This window comes from Vidua macroura, chromosome 11, assembly GCF_024509145.1.
Source record: "Vidua macroura isolate BioBank_ID:100142 chromosome 11, ASM2450914v1, whole genome shotgun sequence".
Classification (NCBI taxonomy): Eukaryota; Metazoa; Chordata; class Aves; order Passeriformes; family Viduidae; genus Vidua; species Vidua macroura.
The window spans coordinates 8,502,688-8,526,526 of record NC_071581.1 but is presented as its reverse complement, the minus strand read 5'-3'; the positions used below and the strand labels follow the sequence as shown (position 1 = coordinate 8,526,526).

Genomic DNA, 23,839 nt, shown 5'->3' with positions numbered 1-23,839 from the left:
GTAAGGAAAGCACTGGATGATTTGCAAAAAGTCATGAAGAATTTTGAATCACGAGCTGAATTCACAGAAGATTTGCAGAAAATGAGTGATGTAAGTGTCTAGTTTTGTTTCAGCCTAATTTTGGAATAGTTTTAAAAATCCGAAAAATGATGGGTTTTCAGGTTGATAAAAGGGTGTGAATAATGTAGCTGTTCCTGTCTTGCATATCACTGTATTTGTTTCTGAGTCTTATTTTATTTAGACTGTTATTAAATACACTGCATTATACTTATTAATCCTAATCTTCCTTCCTTCTGATAAGGCTGCAGGTGAATATGTTGACATAAGAGAAGAAATTGAAGATGATAGCATTGAAACAAAAGGTAACTGATTTAAAATAAACATTTCTTGAAATACCAGTAAGCAAAATACTCCTTATGTGGGATTGAATAAATTACTTCATTTCACTATGTCTTTTACATTAAAAGAATTACTTTATTCAAATAAAAAAAACCTACTAATCCTCAAGTAAGATGGATTCTGTCCCTCAATTTCGTGTGGATTCTCTGCTATCCCTTGGTAGCCATAAGGGTGGTATTTTTCCTCTGAAGAGTCTACACTGCGAGTTTGAAGTTCTCTGCAAGAAGAGAGGCAGAAAATAAAGTAGGCTGGCTCCAGGAGAGAGGGCTGGAGAAGACTTTCTTAGCAATAAAGTGTGAGTTTTACAACAGAAGGAAACTAGAGAAACCCAGATTCTGCCTGTTAAGGGGGAAAGCATGTGATCAGTGTCAGCAGGGTGGGGATGAAGCATGGACAGGGATGAGACATCAAGGGACAAGGAGAACATTTCATCCTGGGGTGTTCCATGACTGGCAGGGAACAAGCACAGCAGCAGTCCTGGTGTGCAGCTCCTGGACTGCAGAAATGCTTCCCAAAGGTTGGAGGACACTGGGAAGCAAAGGTAGTTATGCTAAGGAATTAATTGGATAATTTCTGTGCTAGCTGAAATAGTGCCCGATAGGACTCAGGCAAAGTTGGAGGCACAAGTAATTTTACAATCTGAAAATAGCATCACTTGGTCATTTTTTAGGAGGAGCAGATTTGCAGAGGGCTGTGGGCAGTTCAATGTTAGGTTTTCTTAGAATAAATCAAAATAATCTTTTTATGCCAAGGCTGATTAAGGTGTACATGGGTATCTACTATGGGTACATGTCATTGCAGAATAGGAGGAGTAACATTCTAGGAAATGCATCCCACAATAACAGTGCTAATGCAGCACCATGCTGTGCATGCCAGGTCAGCATTTGTGCAGCTTTTTTTGTATCCAAAACTTCCTTTGTCACTGTTGTCCTCTGACACCCTCTTAACTATTGCTGAAAATCTGTTAAGTGGAAATTACCAATGTTTTCTCTCAGCACCAGTCTGTACTGTGACTGAGAAAGAAGTAGCTAAGAGACCCAACTTCGTGGTTGAGGCAGGCTGGGCTTCATCAGTCTAAGAATTGGTTTTGTTCATGTGGAAATGGGCTGTATCTCAGAGGAAGGCAAACACGAGTATCCTCAGCATCTCCTTTAGTTTCCTGCTACCTCTCTGTTTTCTGGATTTTACTACTTCACTTTTTTTGGTTAGTGTATTAAGATAATGGTGGTGCTTTGAGGTATCAGTGAGTGAGCACAGTAGATGTTGGAGCAGAAAGTGGTTATCTCTCTGTTGTCTTTTTGATATGACCTGGTTTCCTAACTGACAGAAGCTGTGTTGAATTAGGAGGGAGAATCACTGGCATGCTGAACCGCTTGCTGGTGTTCAGGAAGCCATGTGCTTACCTTGGTAGTCAAGTCAGTGGTTAATACTGAAGGGTAACAGAAACTGGGAGGGCACAAATTGACAATCAAATTGAAATAGATTGTTAACTAATCCTTCCAATTTTATTTATTAATTTTGTAATTATAGCAAATTAAATCCTCACAAGTTACTCTGATTGCTTGGCTTACCTCGATTTATATTCAAATCTCACTAAAACACATTTCAGCCTTTTCTTAACAAGATGATGAAAAGTGCTATCCCATGGAAGAGTAGGGGACACACATTCCAGCATTACTTGCAGTCACCTGTTTGCTTTTTAATGTTGCTGTTGAATTTGTATTTAACTCAGGATTAAAGTATAAGCTGACGTATTTGAATAAGGATATCTTTAAGCCAAGAGTTCTTAAAATTTAAAAAAAATGGCTGCACAGTTGGTTAATAGAGATTTTAAAACACAAAGGATGCTGAGTAACGAAGACATTGTACTGCTGTTGATTGGAATCACAAAGCAGTTTCAGAAAGACACACAGATCCACTGGAGTCCCACTGCATTTGTGGCAGTGGTGGAAGGGGATGGGTCCTCATTCCTGGGAAGAGATGCAGGAGCTGCGTGGGTGGTGATGGGCAGAGGGCAGGGAGCTTCCCTTGGGAGCTGCCTGGGAGCTCTCAGGAACAGGCAGTGGCCCTAAGAGTGCTGGTCTCAGGGAAAAGGGGTCAAACACACAGGCCTGCCCTTCACCCAGACAGGGCTGAAGCATTAGGATTTGTTCCCTATGTGCCAGACAGCACTCAAACAGGAAAAGGTATTCCCCATCCTCACTGGATGCACTGTTTTACCAGGGAGCAAGGCTTTTAAATGCCAGCAAGAACTTGTCACTGACTACCATTTGCTCACAAGTGTGTATCTCAGGTCACCTCTGTGGCTTTAAATGGGGTTTATAGTTATTATTTCTGAAAGGCAGGTTTTTGTATGATTTTCGTAGTGGGTCTTTTTCACTAAATAAGTGATTGATAATGACTGGATTTTGATCAGATTTTCCTGGTAACTCTGGAGATAATTTTTAATGGTCTTCTTTGTAAACTAAAAAAAAACTACTCTGTTCTTTAAGTGTGAGTATTAAAAATGAGCTAAAATACAAATCAGGTTTGTTTTCCCAGTTAATAAAACCTGCTGTTAATGGGACAGTGAGCAAATGCCACATTCACATGTTGATACCTATCAGATCAAGTCAAAATCTCGTGTTTGGCACAAGAGGTAAAAAACCCCACATTGTAATAAAACTGTCCACAGGATCAGCGTCTCCTGCTTTGTAAATAAACATCTCTGCTTTGCCTCGGTATTTCTGTAACATCCGGAGACTATTACCCTGTGCTGGTGCTCTGGTTCATTGACAGCTTCACTTAAACAGTTAAACAGTAGTTTGAAATGGAAAATGTTCTGCCCGTATTCCTTAGTTCCTTTGTGGGTTTTTTCCCACCCCTGAAATGTTTTTTGTTGGATATTTTTGTTGGATTTTTCAGTCAGTCGCCTTAGTAATTGCATCTTATTTTTTATTACACAGGAAAATACCGAACTGCTCACAGACCTCATTCAAAGCCAAAAGTATCAAATGTTTTTGAGGTAGATCTTCCAGCAAATGGAAATGATACAAAACCAATGGGTCGTTTTCAGTCAGAGGAGGAACTGTGGGCCCGCTTAGAAGAGCTCGAGAGACAAGAAGAGGTCCTTGGTGAACTTGACAGGTACAGTGCTGCTGTGGCACAGGCAGGACTGGAGTTCAGAGAGCTGTGAGTGTGGGGCTCTTGGTACACACAGGGTCTCACCAGCAGTGCGAGTAGTTGATCACACAGATGGAATTCAAATTATAGGTAGAAGAAGGGTGGGACTTGAACAAAGGATGCACTGCAACACCAGAGCTCCTAACATCTGCCTCTGTGCAACTACAGCAGTCCAGCCTTCTGTTTTTTTTTTTTCTTAAAGATGAAGAGAAGGAAGTGAAATTCATTTCCCACAGGCTATGAAAATCTATAGTTTTCCATGTGGGAGTTACACATTTAATGCTCTATGACATCCTTAGAACTATTCTGATCTGCAAGCAATACATGGGTTGTTAGCCACGATGTCACAGTTTTGGTATTTCCAGTTGGTGTGGGAAGGACACAGTCATTGTTAGAGGGCACAAAGAAGTTGCACTGTCTGTCTAAAAATACAGCACCTGGGTAAAGAAAGTTACATGCAGGTGAGTTCATTATTTTGTATATTTTTGTCTCTCAAGAGCATGACTTGCCTCTGTTCACACAGATATTTTTCATTCCATAGGATGCCTGATACAGTTGAGACAAATGGAAAAGGTTCAATCTCTTCTGAACAGGAGAAGAAGGATAAGGTTAAGGACACAGGTGTGAATGGGACATATAGGGCAGACGACTGTATTACTCAGGGCAACTTCCATAAAGAATTTGGAAATTCAGACTTCTGTGTGGGCCACATTAATGGCTCGACTTACTATCACAGCGATGATGAAGATGATAGAGATGTTGGAGATAACTCTGTTCCAACTATTTATTTCTCTCACACTGTGGAACCTAAAAAGGTTTGTACTTTATTTAATTTTTATCTTTTCTCAAGAGATTACATAAAATATATATGCCAGATGTAAAGCTGAAAACTTTAGATCTGTAGATGTAGTAGAATGCTAGCTGGAGGTGACATTTGGTTTTTCTTCAAATGATTAAAACCCCACTGTTTAGATCCTGTCATCCTAAATATTATCTAAAAATGATACTAAAATAGTATTTAAAAATGGTATTAAAAATTACTTCAGATGTCTACCTTGCTGTTCTGGCTTCTGGTTGTTGTAAATGGCAGTATCCTGTCTAGGAGTTTTTTAAATTACTTCTTACTTGCCTTGAAACTGACCTTTGAAAGCTCAGGTGTTGAGCAGAGCTTGAATAAGCAGACTGTCATATTTTATATGCAAAATATGTGCACATGAGAGCAAAGAAATGCCCCAGCTTAGTGCAAGTGGTAGAGAATAAACAGTGCACACTATGAATGTTACCATTCATACATTTGTTTAACTCATCTATGCTTCCTGGTCCCCAACTGCTTGGGTAAGAGAACGTCAGGAATCAGTTGATCTGCAGCCTGGTGATTGTTGATTTTATGGTCTAGACCATCATTTGTGTTCAATTTTCAGGTAAGAATAAACACAGGAAAAAATACTATTTTGAAATTCAGTGAAAAGAAAGAAGAGGCCAAGCGTAAAAGGAAGAACAGCAGTGGCGATGGCCCTGCAGCTCCAGAGCTGCCCAACATCAAAACCCCAGCGGATATTTACCGGTGGGTAATCTACGGTGGAGCTTTCCCCTGAGCAGACCTCCTCCTTTATTTCTGTCCACCTAGAGTGTGAAACCCCACCTACAGTTTCCTGAAAGAAACAGCTGGAACTGAATTTACTACTTAAAAACTAAAGTTTGTGCCTTCTGCATGGTTGCTGTGCTTTCGTATCCATAAAATATTTTTGAGCTTAATGGTTCCTTTTCCAAATAGCAATTCTTCATTTACCTGCTTTTTCAGAGCTTCTGAAATGGAGGTAAATTTGCCAGTATGTATCATCCTCAGAAAGGAATGCAGCAGTTATGTTATGTGTTCTGGTTAATTCCCTGCCGTTTTTTTCTGTGTTTGTTTTCAAACAGAACTGACCAGATCTACCCCTTGTAATACTCCTGCTTTCCTGGTTATTGATTTGCTGGACTCTCTCTTCCTTTTTGTGTCTTCAAAACATACTCAGCTCCTTGCTTGCATAGTTTCTTTTGCATTCCCTCTTCCTGGCCTCAGTCTTTCACTTTCTGTATTCTCCATAAAAGGTACTGCTCACCTGTAGGACACCCACACACAGCTTGAAAAACAGTGCTGGGCTTAGGGGATTGTACAAAACGCTAAGGTGACAGGATAGTTAAAACAAGTATTAAGGTTTCTAAGAATAAACACAGACACCTATTGGATTGGTTGATTAAGTGGTTGTGAAAATTCCACTGTATGTCTGTGTGTTTGGGTACCTAAATATGTTAAACATGTCACAAAATGTGAAAAGCGAAACCATGTCCTTCAATTGCAGCTGCTAGGGCTGAAGATGAGCAAAAGATTCTTTTGTGCTCCTCTCCCTGAGCTCTGCAAACTCCATCTTCTGTAGAGATGTATTTCCATAAGTGCTTGATGAATAAAGCTGTCAGAAACAAGTAACACCCTTAAAACTCATCCAGTCATTGGGCTCCTCCTTTATGAGTCTGATAAAATTGGCATTGTCTTCTCATTCTTCTCCATCCACCCTTGACTTTCTCAAGTCATGGAGAGGGAGCACAAGAGCCATCTTTGTCAGTTCACAGTCTGTTAATATTTGAAAAGAGTCTTCCTGTTGATCTGATCATACAAGCTGATTTTTAAAATTCTGTTTCTAATTGAAAGCAGATTATGACACTTGTTAGGAAAAAGCTCCATCCTTTCCATGTGCAATGAATGTTTCAAGTATTTGTTTTTGTATTCTACATTTGACAAGGACTTAACTCTAGAAAACATTCCCAGATTGTGGTCTGATTCTCTTTATGGAAACAACCCTGGTCATCATTTAGTTTACCTTTTTTATAACTTTTTCTAACTCACACCTTTCTGTTTTGTAACATTTTTCAAAGAGCTATGCATTTTCTGCTGAAAATAAGTACCAACTTAATGCTTGAATAAAGGGCATAACAGCGTTCACTCTGCAGAATTGATTCTTGTACACTGGTAAATAAAGTGCCTCTGAAGGTACAGTATTGTCATTCTGCAGCAAAAAAGTTGGGAAAGCACATCATAATTAATTTGTACAAAAGACAAAGCAAGATCACTGTAAATTTGTCATCTGATCCTGAAATGGTTTATTAAAGCTAACATTTTCCTTTATAGAGTCTTTGTTGATGTTGTGAATGGAGAACGTGTCCCTCGTAAATCAATTCTGAAGTCTCGAAGCAGAGAGAACAGTGTTTGTAGCGATACCAGTGAGAACAGTGCTGCTGAGTTTGATGACAGACGAGGAGTTCAGAGGAGTATTAGCTGTGATGAAGCCACTCAGACTGACACCAGCAAAGGCATCCTCGAGGAAGAGGAGGGGGAGGGGAAGCAGCAGCTACCGAAAAAGCTTCCTCCCTCTTCAGGGACAACTGAGGTACAGTTTTTAATTCATTATTGATTGTTGGCAGGGATAAAAATGAGAAATCTAATGGCTCTAGTTGTCTATACCATCAGTTTTATTTCTTTAAAATAATTTTCTGACTCCTACCTAGTTTGCTTCAGAAGGACATACCAGGTGACAGGCCTCTGCCACACACATCCTAGGGGCAGAGGGGAGGAGCTGCTCACGTGGCTTCCCCAAGACTTGAAGCTCTTCTGTAAAGATCCAACAAAGTGATCACTCACTGGTGTTACTGAAACGTGTGTTTCATCCTGAAACATCCTGGGTCATCCTGACCATTTCACTGCAGGACAGACAGCAGGATTTTAGACAAAAAGAGGAAAACCTGTATACTCTGTAACTGATCAAAGAGGAGAGGTGATTCTCTAACCTGTCTTGCACTACTAGACAGCTAATTTCCAAGGAGTGTTTCAAGTTTAAAACACACAGATAACAGCTGAATTACTATTTTGATGTGCCAATAGCTGAGAAATTGCCTGGTAGAAGGAAGCATTGCACCCCTTCTCATCCCATTCCCGACTAAGTCATTAGTGATCCCAAACAAATCTGTTTACATGTGTTTGGAAAGTTCAGGACTTCATCACAAAAGACAGACTGTACGATGTAAGGGAAGATACACAGTTGCTTAGTGACTGGGTGAATACAAGAATTAAATGTATAAATTTGTGGCATAGCGTATTCATTTCTGTTTTGTAAGAACTTTACACTAATTTTTTCAAACTAGATAAAACTTGAGTCTTCAGTAGTTCCCAGTGCAATGGACAAGTTCAATGAAAGCACTATTTTTGCAAAAATTATTTTTGACAAGAAATGAATTCCTCATAAAAGCTATTGTTTACCACCATTTTTCATGCAAACAGCTTCAGATGAATCCAGGCAGGATGTGAAGATTCATGATGGAAATTTTATCTGTGGAGTTAGCACTCCACATTGTATACATTCTGGAATATATTTGCTCTGTTTTTATAAAACATCTAAGTACACTTCAGATGTTACCCATCAGTCTGTTACCTGAATCTGGCATGATTATTCTCTACAATGCAATGTATTTTCTAAGCAACTGAAGGAGATTGAGCAAAACGCTCCAGTCAGATATGCTTCCCTAAATGCTGTTGTTTTGCTTTTGGTTGTTTTTGTGGGTGTTTGAAATCCATTATTTCTCCATTACAATTTGCAACACACTAAATTTTTATTTCTAATTTTAACACCATCACTTAGTTTGTGCTTTGCTTACCTGTTTTTGAAAATGAGCTTCTTGTTAGATTAACAGAGTTGTACAGGCACAGCTTTAGGCGCACTTGGGCTACTGGAGCAGAAAACAAAAAGCACTGCTTTTTTTTGCAGGTCCTGCAAGAAAAGAATGGCCTGTTTGTTTTGCTTTGTCTTTCTTGGTAACTGAGTTATGAAAAAGCAGAACTAAGCATAGTGACTAAATCTGGTGTGCATTCCTTTGTGCCCAGCATGAGCATCAGACCTTGGATGTGAGCTGCTTCCCCTCGTCCTTGGGCATTCTGAATTCTCTGTTTTCAATACATAGTGGAGTGATTTGTTCTTAAATATGTTTATGAAAAGTAGTTCTGAGCCGCTTGTTTTCCAGGAATCATGGTCATTTCTTTGCTAAGTTGAAAAGGATTGTCACATAATTAGCTGCATATAAATTACAATTTTTAAACATTAGATGTTTTTATTAGGCCTTTTATAGAGAGAAATAGTTGGAAGCAAGTTTGCTGTTCTCTTAAATATAAATGGCTTTCACCAGTTTTGATCATATTTGGTAGGGAGAAAAGAAGAAACAAAATATGCGCTTGCCGGTTCATACGCAATGCTTCAGATTGATGCAGTTAAAGATACTAAGTCATAAAATGACATATAATGGAAATGCTGACATCAACTTTGCAAAGTCTCTCAATTTCTTATCCAAAATAAAACTCTGTATTACATAAGCTGTTTTATTTCTTGAGCGTGTGTCAGTGAGGAAGCAAATTTTTACATCATTTATGCGGTAGGAATGAGATTAAGTAGTACTTTTAAGATAGTGTCTTTCATTCAGTCATCCTTGAACAAGCTATATTTTGAGGTTAATTACAATGTGGTTACTTATGCAGGCAACAATCATTGATTTAAGGGTATTTCTTTACTTTTGATTAGAAGAAATAACAATTCTAATCAGGCTAATATAGGGTAATGACCTTATGGGCATAGCTTCACATTTGCATTTTATTAGCTCATTCTGAGTATTCTCTTCTGTTGTAGGCATTTTCTGGAACTGTCGTAGAAAAGGAGCCTTTGTCTCCCTCCTTAATACCACACCCAGTCCTCACTCACCCCGTGCTGCCGACCATTCTGGAGCGCAAATCAGAGGAACTTTTGTCTGACGCCCCAGAAGAACCTATCAAGAGGATTTCCAAATTCAGAGCTGCCAGGATGCAGCAGACTCAGTAGGTGCTGCTGAGCCCAGGCATGAGCACTCTTGCCTGCTTTCACCTCTCTGGGGATGATATAAAGCCTTCTCCGTAGCACCCACCATTACCAGGGTGTCCTGTGGTAATTTGGCGCCGTTGTCTCCTCAACGTTTACTGGCAGCATTAGGAAAACAAACAGTTCGGTGTTTGAACACTTGAGTATTCATCTTATTTTGTCGGTTTCCCTGTGTGCTGTCAGCACCTTTGTATATGTTTGCCTTATGATAGCAGCACTTGGGTTCTTTTTCAAAAACTGTTCCTTACATACATTGTTTTTGTGTTTAAAACTAAATACAGGCAGTTTTGTGCCAGCTGTGATGTTCTACATACCATATGGACCATTTTAAGGAAACTTTTCACATTTCAAATAGATTCACCAATTATATTACATTACTTGCTTTAGCATTTTAAGACACACTTGTATTCACATTGCTGTAGGTTTTGCAACTAGGTGTCTGCTAAAAGTTTTTTTCCTTCTTTCAAACCTCTCTGATATCTCACTGTACAGGTCTATAAAATACCAGGTTCATGTACATTGCAGGGAAGTTTCTTTGATGGAAAAGGGTATTTTGTAAAATTAAATTTTCAGTAAAAAAGCTGTGAAACTCGTGTGGTTTTTGTTGCTTTACTACTAATTTGGAAGCTCCACAGAGAGGATTTTATTTTGAACTCGCATTTCTAGCTTGAAGTGTTTACTACCACATGGACATAAAAGCAGTCCATTCTCTTCTGCCATTGTGTTTTAACCTCCTGCTAATGAATGTCCATGGAAATTGAATGCTCTTAAGGAGAGAAGCATAAACTCAGACTCTTGATTACAAAATCTCCTAGTTCTTTTGTATACTCAGAAAACATTGTAATTGTCTTGGGAATGCCCAGAGGGAGTCAGCACTAAGGAAAAATGTCTTAATGCTTCAGCTTTATTTCAAAATGCAGCAGCACTGCAGCACTCTGGGTACAGTTTGGTGTATCCTTCTCGTGACTGAGAGCAGTCCTGGCTTCAGGATTCCCTGCCCAGCTCCTTCCAATCTTCTTGCCATCCCCTTGTTTTGCTGACACAGCTTTTGTTGTTAGAGGCCACCCCTTGAGTGATAGTAGGTGACAGAGATGGGCTTCAAAAACAAAGTACTGGGTTTAATTTTTTTTTTTCATTAGTGTGTGGGTTTTTGAACCTAGTCAGTTTCCTAATCTCTCAGCATGTCTGTATCAGCACAATTAGAGGGGGGTTGTGTGTTGAGCAAGGACAAGGGAAAACGATGGCAGAGGGCATGGGGAGCTGGAGTGCCTTAAACTGATGGTGCTCTCCAGCTGACACCATCAAGCCACAGCCTAAAAGGTGAGGCAGGAAGACTTGGGAGGGGTGAGGAGGGACTGTGACTTTGTAAATGGGCAGCCTGAGAGCCATCAGCATCTGATTTTTCCAAATCTTGGCAAGCAGATAATGCTGTTTCCTCACCTTCCCCTAAAATAACTGCACCTTGTACCCAGATCCTTTGCTCTCAGATCACAGCAGATGAGCTCATGGTGTGGCTTTGGAACAGAATTACCAGCACCCCCTTGTCTCAACATTCCTCACTCTGTTTGAAAGGGAGGTGGAGGCACTGGAACTTCTGTTTCTAAGGTGACTTTTAAAGTGAGCAGGGGCACTCTGTGGAACTCTGCTGTCCCCTGCTAGGAGTTTGGGAAGCCACAGTGGTTTCATGGGCAGAACACTCTGGCCAACTGTGGCAGCAGGAGGGCGGGGGGGGGGCAGCAGCCCACCACAACTGGGGCCATGTTTCCCCCTCGGGCCAGAGCAAATTGTGTTTGGCTGCAGGAAAAGCTGCAGGGAAAGTTGTGCAGCCCTGCTGCGCCCGCAGCGCGCCGGCTGCGAGGGGGCAAGCGCCGCTCCCAGCACAGCCCGAGAGTCACGTTGAAAGTGTTAATCATTAACTTGATTCATGCTCAAATGCAGACTTTTTTTTTTTTTTAAGCATATTGCATTAGTACTAAAATAAGCCATCAATGCCAGTCCACCCTCTATTCACGGCTAAATATTTAAAGGAGGTTATTTATAGCTTCTTTAATGAATTCTTGGCTAAACAAAATGAAATTATGTCCTAGAAAAGTAGAAGCTATTTTGTAACCAGAACAGTGCAACTGTAAAATATAGTTCCATGAATATGTATTTTAAATAACAAGGGGTTGAGATCCAAGACTACCAGACATGGGTAATTAGAGGAAAACTGAGAGAAAGAAAGAAAGGGGGAGAGAGAGAGAAAAAAAAAAACCTTTAAAAAGATTTATTTAGATATCTTCTGAAATACTTCCCACTTCCAGTTACTTCAACAAACCAAATGCCCCTTGTCACCATAGATCAGTTTCAAATCAAAATTAATTCTTTGCTTGTTTTCTTTTTTTCTCCCCTCCCCTTTTTTCACATCTCTGCTCACAAGAAAAAGTAGGATAAATGCACCTTGGGTTTTAATGAATTATGGCCTCAGTTCAGGGAAGCATCCTTACTCAGGAATGCACTTTGGCATGTGCTTATGTCTCGGAGATTTTGTAAAGAAGAATGGATTTAACCACATGCTTAAAACTAAGCACATGAGTGAGTGTTTTCCCTAATAGGGAGCCTGAGTGTGTCTGTGCCTTTGTGCAGTATATTTAATTGTCAGAGGGCTCGCAGGCTGGAGTGAGCCTTCGTCTTTCCTCTCTTCACTTGGGCTTTAGCAGCAGACTCACTTGCAGTGCCTAGAGCAAGAGAGATGGCTGTAGGCGTTTTATAGAATGTTTACAAACACCAAACAACAACAACAAAAAATTAAATCTATCAAAGCAGATAAAAATCTAAGCAGCAAAAAGCAATCATGTGAAGGCCTGTCTCTGTGAGGACCCAAAATTTGCTTTCTCTGCAACACTGGAGCCAAGAAGTGCTGCAGGTGACCACCAATGTGTGGGTAACATAAACATGTGCTGGAGGAACAGATCCCCAAATTGGAGGCTTGAGCGGCTCCTGGGGGTAAATTAATTTTCATTTGCCTTTTTGCCCTCAGTGCTACCATTCTGGATTTTATTCACTTAAATAATAATAAGGGTACATTTCAATTCTGAAATTCCTTTGGTGACTCCGTGCTGCTGGAAGGCTCCGTGTCTGCCGAAGGCTCTGGGCACGGGGCTGAGGAAGGGCTGCTGGTTTTCCCAGTGCTCCCAAAGGCTTTTTGGCATGTCCTGAGCAGGAATGCGGCCTGGCTGGGACAGCTGGACACCCGGGCACAGGTGGGCAGTGCCAGGTGGGTGCAGCGGGCACAGCTACACGGCCATGTGCCCGAGCGGAGTCCCGCCGCCCCGCACTGCCCTGTGCGCTGATTGCATCAATTAGGCACTGCAAATGACCCGTCGGGAGAAACTACCCGCTCTTTAATCTTCTTAATTGCCCTCAGGTGTGTTGGGCACCTGGCTGCACCCGGAGAAGGGGCAGTGCGGGGAACACCTCGGCCGTGGCACTGGTGGTCTGGCTGGGGGAGCTGCAGGAAGGAGGAGAGGATGCCCTGTGCTCCGTGCCGGGAGGAGAGGCCCGTCCTGGGCCGGTGGGGCTGCGAGCCGGCCCTGGGGTGCCTGACCCATCTCCCTCTCCCTCGTAGGGTGAGCTGCACTTCGCGCTTTCCATTGCTCGCTTAGGGCATCTAAAGCAGCAGATTTTTGGATGTCTCACGAATGTCTAAACCAGCTGTTTTGGCTGTTCATTTTAACTAAGTGATTTATGCCGCAAAAAACGAGCTGGGATTAAAAGAAATCAGATGTGTGCGTTTGGAATGCAGCGTCTCTGTGTTACAAATAGCTCCTCTCTAACCCACATTAACCCCACGATACGTGAATTTTGCCAACTCCCGCTGCGTCTTTTAAATCAAGCCCAGCAAATCGTTCCCGGGTGCGCTGAGAGCCTTCCCTTCCCTTCCCTTCCCTTCCCTTCCCTTCCCTTCCCTTCCCTTCCCTTCCCTTCCCTTCCCTTCCCTTCCCTTCCCTTCCCTTCCCTTCCCTTCCCTTCCCTTCCCTTCCCTTCCCTTCCCTTCCCTTCCCTTCCGCGGGTGCGCGGCCGTTGCGCGGGGGCGCGCGGGCTGCAGGTGCGGGCGGCGGCCGGGAGGGGGCGGCGGCGGGCGCGGCCGCGGAGAGCTGCCAGTCAGCCGCTGATTTATTATTCATTTGTGTTATAGGTGGGGTGTGCAGACAGTTACTGTAATAATTACCCGGACTGGAGCGTTTCCTTGGCAACCGGGGTTTTTTTCTCCATTCATGCTGTTGCGGAGAGTACGCCTGTAAAGCATGACATTGCTGTATTCGGGGGTTTGTTGCCCTCCCGCTGCTCCGGGTTTGAGGTTAGTTACAGCATCACAAGGTGCTCTCGAGCATAAAAAGCTCAGGCTGGGATTAAAGCACGCAGGGAACGCTAGCGCCAAGTCTTTCCTTCCGCTGTCTCACTTTTAAGTAACAAGGTTATAAAAATGCAAATGCCATCTTGGGGTTGTTAATAACTAATATTGGGAAGAATTCCTGCAAGTTGTAATTTTTTTTTTTTTTTTTTTTTTTTTTTTTTTTTTTTTTGGTAAACAAAACCAAGCCCAGGTGAGGCAGCTCCTTGTATTTTACACCGGTCTTGTGGAAATCATGTTTGCAAAAAAGGGACTTCCTGCTTGATCCAGCCTTGCGGTGTTTGGCGTCATAAATCAATGGGAACTGCTCCATGCGGCTAATGATAAGGTGGTATTTGTTGTTTATCCTGCTTTGTGGTAATGGTTCGGGAGGAGGAGGGTGCTGTGTCCTTCCTGAAGGAGCAGGACTAATCTTTGGTGTGGTAACGGAGTAACAGAAACCACATCTATTATCAGAGATCTATAAATGAATCATATTATCCTACATTTTTAGGCTTACTAGAGCGCTCATTTTCAGAAACTTACATCAAGCACTGTGCAAGGATGAAAAGTAGTATTTTTCCATCCCTGCTGCACGAGGCAGAGGGAATTCATGATGCAATCTTGCACCGAGATGGGGAATTTTCACCCGTTAAAATTTCGAAGTAAGATGCTAAAACATGATTACATCTGGCAGGATTGTAATCTGCCAGCAGTGTGCTCCTCTCGGAAGGGTGGGCTGCGGATTAATGGGGCGACCCAGGGCTCTGGGATCCCGGCTTGTCCGTGAAGTTATCTCTTGGAAAGGTTAATGATGATACTAAAGTGCAACCAAAAATCCAGCCCCTGGTACATCCTCCCTCTCTTCTCAGCTGCCCTGTGCTTACAGGCAGCTCAAAAAATTTCCCCAGCCCCTGGCCCACCTGCCCAGGGTTATACTTGTGGAGGTGGATCCCAGCGGGGACTGTGCACCCACTGCTGCCCTGCCTGGGTGACAAATCCAAGCTTTCAGGCCACAAAGGGCCAGTGGCAGCTGGTGAGGAAAGTCTGCGTTGGCCTCTGCTTGGGTTGAAATGAGAGATGAGTGCCCTGCAGCACCCAGGTCCAAGTGGCCCCTGGCAGTGACACCACAGGTTCCCAGAGCCAGCTGCTGATCCCAGAGGGACTGGGGACCTGTAGGGGCTTGCCTGAAGGGGTTGCCTTTTCCCCTAGAGCAGGACCAGGGCTGAGTATTGCAGGATGATGCTGTGGGTCTCACTGGTGCTGCTCTGGGGCTGTGTGGGGTCTGGCACGAGCCCCTCTGCAGCCCCCTGTGAGCCACAGCATCCCTAACACAGGGATCCCTAACACAGATTCCTGCATCGAACCCCATCCCAGCCAGCAATCCCACTCAGAAATCCCCCCTCAGTCCCTGCCAGGGCTGAGGGAGCATCTGGGGGTGCTGCGCCGCTGGAGGTGCCCGGGAAAGCCAGCTGCCATACTTGGGTTGTCATCAATGCAAATCATTCACACTAATTCCTTCAGATTTGGATTTAAGTTTTAAAGAAAGCTTCAAGTTACCTCAAAATAGCTTAGTAATTATTTTAATAACTTGTGTGAGCAGGAACAATACCCACAGTGTCAATTCTGGCTCGCAAAATGTTTTTTTCAACTGTTCTGAGGAAAAAACAGCGAACAGTTCAACAGCTTAAATACAAGCGAGTGGATCTCTGGAGATTAATCTGTCTGGTGTTCCTCAGGTAAAGACTTCTGCACAATTTAACAAAGGAAATAATTTTCCTATTTTTATAATGCATGTCTCTCTGTGGTATAAATTACTAAAACCACGCTGCTTATCCTCAGTAATGTTATAGATGCAGATAATTTACTGTGTATCACGTTATCAGTTCATTAAAGAGATGCAATAAAATCATTATTTACTAAGAAACAGCAACCCTTGCAATATCTTGTCAGAGAAATTGGCTGATGCAAGAGGATCATATTTAAGCCTATATTCACAATAGCCCCTTAAACATTTCATCTGCTTCCCACTTGAGTTGCGGGAGGGAGCCGCTCTTCCCGCAGCAAAGTTGAGCCCAGCCCGTCCGGCCCTGCCAGAGCCCGACCCAGCCCATCACCCCCACCCCCAGGGGCACCCCACGACCCCCAGGCTGGGCCCTGCTGTGCTGCTCCTGCCCCTGCCAAAAGGGTGCCAAAATATTAAGGGAGGTTTAGGCATTTCCTACCCCATCCCCCTCTTCTCCTCTGCCTAAAGATTACTCTGCATCCTAGACAAAGGAAATATTTAAACTGTTAAATCTGAACAAAGATACAGTCTGCGTATGACTTCTCTGAAGCCCTATAAAAATTCTTTAAAATTGCCTATTCACTCAAATTTACTGAGTGTAGCAAAAATGTCAAAGGCATAAAGTCAGAGAAGATTGAATAAAATAATGCAGAAAGACAGATTAGTCATGCACAGACCCACACAGCCTTTCACAGCACACAATACCACTTTTTATTACCGCTCTATCTTTACAAAGACTATGTTCAATACATAGAGGATGATACATGGTCAGTCATGTAATCTGCCTTTGATTCCAAGACTCATTTATCTGGGCCCTTTTCACAAAGACATTGATGAGAGATTTCAGTGTTTTCAGTGCATTGTTTTATTTATCATATATAATGGCTGGTGGAAAAAAATAGGAATTATGTCAGAGATCCTGCATAAAGGAGTTGCATAAAAGACTCTGTGACAAAGTTTGGTAAGACACATAGCGGCTCGGCTCAGGCGCGCTGGTTTCTGCCCAGCCCCGTCCCCCTCCTCAAGCACTTTGAATATTGACAGCTGCCAAAAGCCCCGAGGAGGGACACTGCCCCCAGCCCCTGTCTGCTCTTGCAGCCCACACAGGGCTGTCTCCAAATTACCAATTTTTCTGTGCTTTTAAATTTGAGCAATATTTTAATTGTTATTTTTAGCGATCTGGATTTATTATTTATACATTCACCAAAGAAAAGAGTCAGTCACAGTTTTGTATCTTGCAAATTTAATAAAGAACAGCCCTTAAGATAGAATTTCTCAGCCTGCCAGGATTGACAAAAGCCAGCTAATGCAGAAATGTCAACAGCAAACCTCATCAGCAGCCCCACCATGCCTTGCAATCAAGGGAAAGCTATGGCTTTACATAAACAATAATATATAGCTATCTAAATATCTGTGTGTGTTGGGATGCCACCTGAGCTCTGGGACGAGGAAGGGATGTGGTGCCTGGGCTCGGTGCTGCTGGGTCTCTGCTCTGTGCACACTGGGGGCTTTCTTGGGGGGCTGATGCTCATCCCGTGGGATGCGGAGCCAAATCCAGCGCTTGGAACTGCTGCAGTAAATCCAGAGTGAGCCCGTTAGAGTTGTTCCAGATTCACACCAAGCAAACGGGGCTGCTTTGCCCTGTTGGATTGGCATTTTGTGCATGTGGGGGTTTTGTTTTCTCCTGCACAGGGAGCGATGGGAGGTGGTTGGACCAACCCCTGCCCCCCACCCAAAACACAGCCAGGGCTGCTCTGAGTGGGCAGTGCTGCCCAAGGGCAGGAGTGAGGCTTTATTAAATACCAGAGCAGTGGCTGGTGTGCACTTAAATCACCATCTTACTTTCAAAATGTCTTTCAAAAAGTGTCCCTATTGCTTCTGGCAAAGGGAGGTTTTCCTTGAAGGCAGTCAGATGTGACCAAAGTGCGGCGAAAGTGCGGGTGAGCCTCGGCACGTCAGGAGGATACCATGCAACAGCATCCCTACCTGGTGCTGCAGGGCTGTGGCACCCTCGGTAGGGCCTGAAATGAGGCCCTGAATTGGGAATTAGCTGTAATTCCAGCAGTTCCAGACCCCGAGCGAGGTCTCCCAGGGAGCAGGCAGAATGGCTGAATTTGGAAATTATGTAGCGGCACCGTATATCCAGATGTGAGTTCTTCTATGGGGCTGGCAGAGATAAATCACGGAGGTATCCTTGACAAATATAGTAGCTTCCACTCAGGGCACAGTGTTAACCTGCACTTAAGGCTGAGGCACATGATTTAGTAGGGACAGACTTGGCGGCTAAAGAAAAATCTCTTGAAGAGAAAAACGGGATGGCGATGTCAGTGGGGTTGGGGTGACAGTGCCGGCCCCAGGAGACGGATGCCCTGAGCCTGCCGCGGGTGTGTTCCCGTGGGCTGGGGCCGGGGTGAAGGGCTGCAGGCTCGGCAGGGCTGGGGACGGTGCTGCGGTGGCGCTGGGAGCCGCGGCAGGGCAGGGCCGGGCCGGAGCGCCCCGCCCGTGCTGCCGGCAGCCGCCTCGGTCCCTTTAACCGCGGGGAGTGATGGAGAGCCCGGAGCTGCCGCTCGGCGAGGCCCCTGTAATATAGTGCTGTGCAGCTGCAACTTAGATCGTGAGGAAAACAAAATGGGCCGACTGAAATGGAAACTTTTGTTACTTATAATGTTAATGAAACCAGTTTATCAGGCAGCGCAGAGGAAGTGGAATATTTAGTGCCATTTAATGTCTAATCATCAGCATTTCTTTGAATAAATCACATTACATTGTCTAAAACCTGAAAAGACGAAGCTGTAATAATTTTTAATACGTTGTAGTTTCATTAAAGGGACACCCTGTTTGCCATCTAGCCCTGTGTGTCTTTGGGGAGGTTGAACACAACGTGGAAGTGCGTTTGGCAGGTTCTGACACGGCTTTGTGACACCGTGACTCGGCTGTGGCGTGGCCACACCGCAGAGCTGGGTCCCCATTTGCTCACAGATGGGTGCTGCAAACTCGTGGCCAGGCTGGAGGGTTGAGAAGTGACCTGAGGTTCTTTAGATCTGTACTCTGGTGGCTTTTGAATACAGCGGAAATGCTTCCTCTCTCAAGGCCAAATTGTGTCGTTCCCATTTTCCCCCACAGCATCCCAGCACAATCCCACTGGGAGCTGGCAGGGGTTTGCATGTCCTACCTGTGAGCTGAAGTGCTCAAGATTTTTAATCGACCAGCACAGCCTTGGCCCCTCTCCAGCAACCAGCCTGGTGTCCCCTGGGCATCCCAGCTGGTCCCACTGCCCCCAGTCCCCCCAGTCCCTGCAGACCAGTGCCAGGCACGAGCCCTTGGCAGCCCACAAAGGTCTGGTTCTTGCCCACCAGTGTCTTGCTCATAGTAATTTTTAAGTGAACTGCGATGAACCTATAAGTCATAATAAAATGAAATTATGACAGTTGTCTTCAAATCCATTGATTAATGGAAATATGGGTAGCTGGACACAGACTATATGGTTATAAATGGTGCTGTCAAAATAAAATAATTATTGTATTAATAAGGAAGCTGTTCAGCATTGGCCCTCCTCTACCTCTAAAAATATTTCAGCTCTCAATGTGTTTTGTGTTTCACGATACATCATGTGTTTTCCTGGCGAGCAGCTCGGTGGTGCACGTTTTAATACAATTACTGTTTTGCAATGTGAGCCCTTCGGATCCTGGTACATGCACCACAGCTGCAGATGGATTTTTTTATTGACTTAATACTAGTTCTAACTAGATCCCGAAGATTGACTAAGTTGGTGGAGCACACACCACTTTCAAGCAGGAATGGGAAAAAACTAGCATATCTTATTGTACCTGAAACACTCTATGATATGTACTAAATATTATGACTACTGCGAGCCCTGCAATAATTGATTCACCCACACAGCCATTTAGTCTGTGAGCTGTTCGTTTTACAAATTCTACAATCTTTTAGAAATTCTTTCAGTGAAGAAGATTGCTGCCTGGCCTCAGATTCATTATGGTGATTGAATCCTCTTCAATAGAGAACTGTTTAAAGAGAGCACATCCCTGTGTGTCTCACTCAGAGTGAAGGCACATAGGTTAAAAGCTTGTCTGGGTGGCATAATTCACTGCTGCTGTGCCAAACAATCACATCTTATTGTGACCTTCATAAGATACAAAAAGGCAACAGTATGGAGCTAGCCTTTTTTTTAATTTTATTTTTTTTTTAACCACGGCACAATTTTAGCTACCCAACATCTGAAGCTACCAGAATCCCTAATTAAATAACCAATTAATAATGTAGAATAGAAAGAGCTATTTTTTTCAGACACAAAATCATAATTAATCAGAGTACAAAAAGCTGCCTGTCTTTATATCAGGAAAATATAGACTAGGTATTTAAATATTCTAGCACACCTGAACCTTGGCCATCCGTCATTGTTATGACTTAAAACATCTCAGACTAAATTAGGTTTTGTTTGTATAGAGCAGTGAAAGTCAGATGGCTTGAATGACAAAATTAGAACATGCTCAAATCACTGAAACAAAACTGCATAAAAGGAAAGATGTGCAGGAGGAGTATTGCTCGTGTTAAGCTGAAATCCTTCTTTGTGGGATTTTTTTTCTCCTCTCCTCAAATTATTGTTTGTAACAATAGGAAGCAGAGAACAGCTCTAGGAACTCTATCAGTGTTCTTTATATACATCCCGTTTGGCACATTTATATATTAAAAGAAATAATATTGTTGTGTATAGCTGAAGCATAACCTCTGTTATTTCTACTTAGTCAAGGAAATGCCATAACAATGGATATTTTTCAAGGAAGAATATCTTTGAAACACAAGACTGTAGTCATTTTGTATAGCTCACAGAGGTCAGGTTTACCAGGAATATATTTACATCTTTTTTACATTCAGAAGTTGAGGCTTCCTCCCTTTGGAAGTTTGTGGTACATTTTGGTAAAATTAAGCAAGCAGATTTTAATAAATATTCCAAGGGGTTTAATTTTGCGCAGTTCATACCTTAGCCTCGACTATTCTGCATGGGCAACAAAAAAGTTCTGCTATTTGTTTTGTGTGGGAATGGAAAGGCAGAGAGGGGAGGCTCCCCAGGCCCAGCAGCCATGGTGCTGGGGCACAGCATTGCTCTGGGGACCTCCAGCACCAAAGTCTCCGCTGGGAAAATGGGCACCACAACACAGAAATCGCTAAATTTGCACCAAATTCTGCAGCTCTTGATTGGGCAACCCTCTTGGTGACCTCGAGGGGGATCTGCTCAGTCAAGGGCTGCAGTATTTGGTCCCCTGTAACTGTTTTCTGAGGTATAATTGATGAGAGGCTGGTAATGGCTTCCAAGTTTGATAAGTGTTTGACTTCATGGTTCTTGAAACTGTCTTGTTTTTAGCATGTTGTAGGCCTTTAAATGCTTTTTTTTTTTAGGAGGACATTGATTGTTTTACAAATGTTTCACAGGAGTGCCTATGTGACCTTGAATGTGCATATAGATAGATATCTGTGTGCACACCTGTGGATTCTATAGAATGGAGAGAAATTAGCAGCTTTCCTTGGCCCAGTGCTGTATAGAGCAGGAAATCCTGTATTTCTTTTTATTGTTCAGCATCTTACCACAAAGGATCTCAGTCCACATAAAATTTGTTTTTATCCTAGTAATAAATAATTTTGGTGACAGTTATGGTATAAAACTTTCTGTGGTGTTTTTTTTATTGATAAAGCAGCTATGAATCAACATACATGAACACAATAAAAACGTACAAAATATATGTATTACAGTTCAGACTTTGTCAATAGGGCATTACATTGATCGGTTCTCTTTGGTCTTATTTGCAGAGCTGCACTAAGCATTTCACCAGCCATGCAAACTTTGTTCAATTGCCTTAAAACATAAATCACAGTGTTGGCTTGGTTTCTGAAGCCCAGCTGGGCTTGTGTCCTGGTCTTTGGAGTGTGACTCTGCAGAAGGTTCATGGAAACAGTACAGAGATCATGTCCCAAGGCTATCTTACAGATTAGATATAGATATAGATATAACTTGCATGTATAGTGGAGATTGGCAGAGAAGGTGATGAAGGCATGAGATACAGGACAACCAGAGATGAATAAGACCCCATCAATGAATGTAATTGGTAATTAATTAAAAAAAGTAACTATTTTTTGTCCAAGTACATGAAAGGTGACCCTCACAGGAGTAATTTGAGGCCATGTGGGCAGCAATGCAGAGCTGGAGTGACAGCATTGAGGCTGCTGAGCTGATCTGCTGGGTGCAAAGCTCAGATCATGGTTTGGAGGAAATGGTAATTTAACCAAAGAATTGCAAAAATGGTCTAAAATGCTGCATAACTTTACTAAACATAGATTATGCTGGAAAAAAAACTGGTATCTTGCTTTGATAAGATCATTGATTTTCTAGACAGAAGAAATGAAATAGATCTCATCTCTCACAGCAGAGTTTTTGATGAAGTGCCATGTGGGAAATTATTAAGGCAAGATAAGTACCTTAACAGCAAGACAAGGGAGGGAGATGGGGCTGGTCACGCTGAAAGACAAAGCACAGGTCTAGGCAGAAGTCAAAGGATGCCTCTCAGAACTGGCCTCCAACCTGATCCTGGGGACAAGGGAATGTGGTGACAAAACTTGCTCAGCAGGTGAAACTGGGAGGCATGACTAATACATAATAATTATCAGCATAGCACATGGGGAGAACAGGGCACTTCCTAGGCAAGAGTTATTCTGTCCCACCACTGTGGGATGGAGGGGAAGGAAGTTCTAGAACCGAGTTTTTAGTGGTGCAAGAGTTGTGGAGTCCATGGCCATGGCTGGTAGAGATAACGGCAACCTTAAAATTTTGCCTGTGGAAAGCTTTGGGTAATATCTTACCCACTGACAATTCCTGATGCTCTCAGCTCTAATTTTCAGTTTTGTTTTCCCTAATATCTCATTGAGTAGACAGTTGCTGTGATCTTCTCTCAGAGGGGTGCAGAAGTAGCCAATGTTAGCAGGGTGGGGTGCTTGAGATGGGAAGGACTCCAGTGAAATGATGGAGGGAGCCTCACGCCCCTTTCCTGAAGTCCTGACATCTTCTCTGCTGTTAAACAAAGAGCTGTCAGTCACTCCAGCACAGGGAGAGTAAGAGAAGGAAGCCCAACTGCAGTTAAATAAATAAATACAAATATATATTCATGTGCATTCCCTATGCATGGTTCCTCGAGGGACTGTGGTGTGCAGACCTCTCCCGGTCCCTGCTGTCCTCTGTGGGATGTTCCTCCTGGTTCCTCCTGGTCTCTGCAGCCCATGAAGCTGGCATGCAGCTTGTGGGGGTGCATTTCCTGCAGGGGCATCCATGGGCCCCCTCGTCACCTCTTCCCTGCCTGCTGTGCCCCATCCCTGGCTGGGGCTGTCCCTTTCCCAGGCCCATGAGGGAGCAGCCCAGATGCTGTGGGTGAGGAGAAAAAAAAAATTGGTTTCTAAACTGGGGTTGAACATGATTGTATCTGAGCCACAAAAACTCTCAGGCCAAACCCCACAGAAACTGGGCAAGCTGCTGAGCAGAGCCAGTGAGAATAGGAGGACATTATATAAATACCATCTCTCCACAGTTGTGCTGCCTTGCTCTTATCCTGCAAGTATTTGTGTTAAAAACAGTAAGAACAAGACATCTGAAAATTAGGATTCTATGTCAAACTGTCAATACCCACAAGCATGCAGCCTTTCATTAAAATCTGTTTGACATTTTTGTTATGCACAGAGAGCCAAAAAGATGCCAAAAGGATGTGATATTTGTGATCACATCCTCCTGCTAATACAAGACGCTGTGAAGACTATTGTATTAAAACATTCCTTGCAAAAGGATGAGCAGTTACAGCAAAAAGAGTGAAAAGAGTGACTGAAGTTAAAGAGAATTATGTGCAGTGTGGGAATTCGGGATGTGCTCCTTGGGTGAAGTAGTGGCAAGTAGCCTTTTTAACTCTTTGTAGCTAATTGAAATGATAAGCAATCTAGTAATTTCAGCTTTCCACAGAGGTCTTCCACCCCCAAAACATGCAAAATTTAATCATTTTTGGAAAAATCATGTAATGATCATGTCATGTGACCCAGGCTGAAGAGATATTATTTTGTCACAACAATGTGAGTAAATTATCTTACTGGCAACTCGCTTAAAGGTCATGGAGATCATCTGATGCGTGAGATGGAAATTTC

General features: G+C 43.1%; 1 protein-coding gene across 1 annotated transcript in view; it reads left to right on the top strand.

Moving 5' to 3' along the window:
* URI1 (URI1 prefoldin like chaperone) overlaps positions 1–10,084 on the top strand; it is a 41,157-nt gene extending 31,073 nt beyond the window's left edge. The window contains exons 5-11 of the mRNA XM_053987456.1: positions 1–90; positions 302–362; positions 3,345–3,525; positions 4,103–4,376; positions 4,983–5,125; positions 6,728–6,986; positions 9,267–10,084. The exon at positions 1–90 is cut by the window's left edge and continues 2 nt beyond it. Coding sequence (XP_053843431.1) covers positions 1–90; positions 302–362; positions 3,345–3,525; positions 4,103–4,376; positions 4,983–5,125; positions 6,728–6,986; positions 9,267–9,455 — 1,197 coding nt within the window. The 3' untranslated portion in view covers positions 9,456–10,084. The remainder of the gene's footprint in view (positions 91–301; positions 363–3,344; positions 3,526–4,102; positions 4,377–4,982; positions 5,126–6,727; positions 6,987–9,266) is intronic.
* The last annotated feature ends 13,755 nt before the right edge of the window (positions 10,085–23,839 follow it).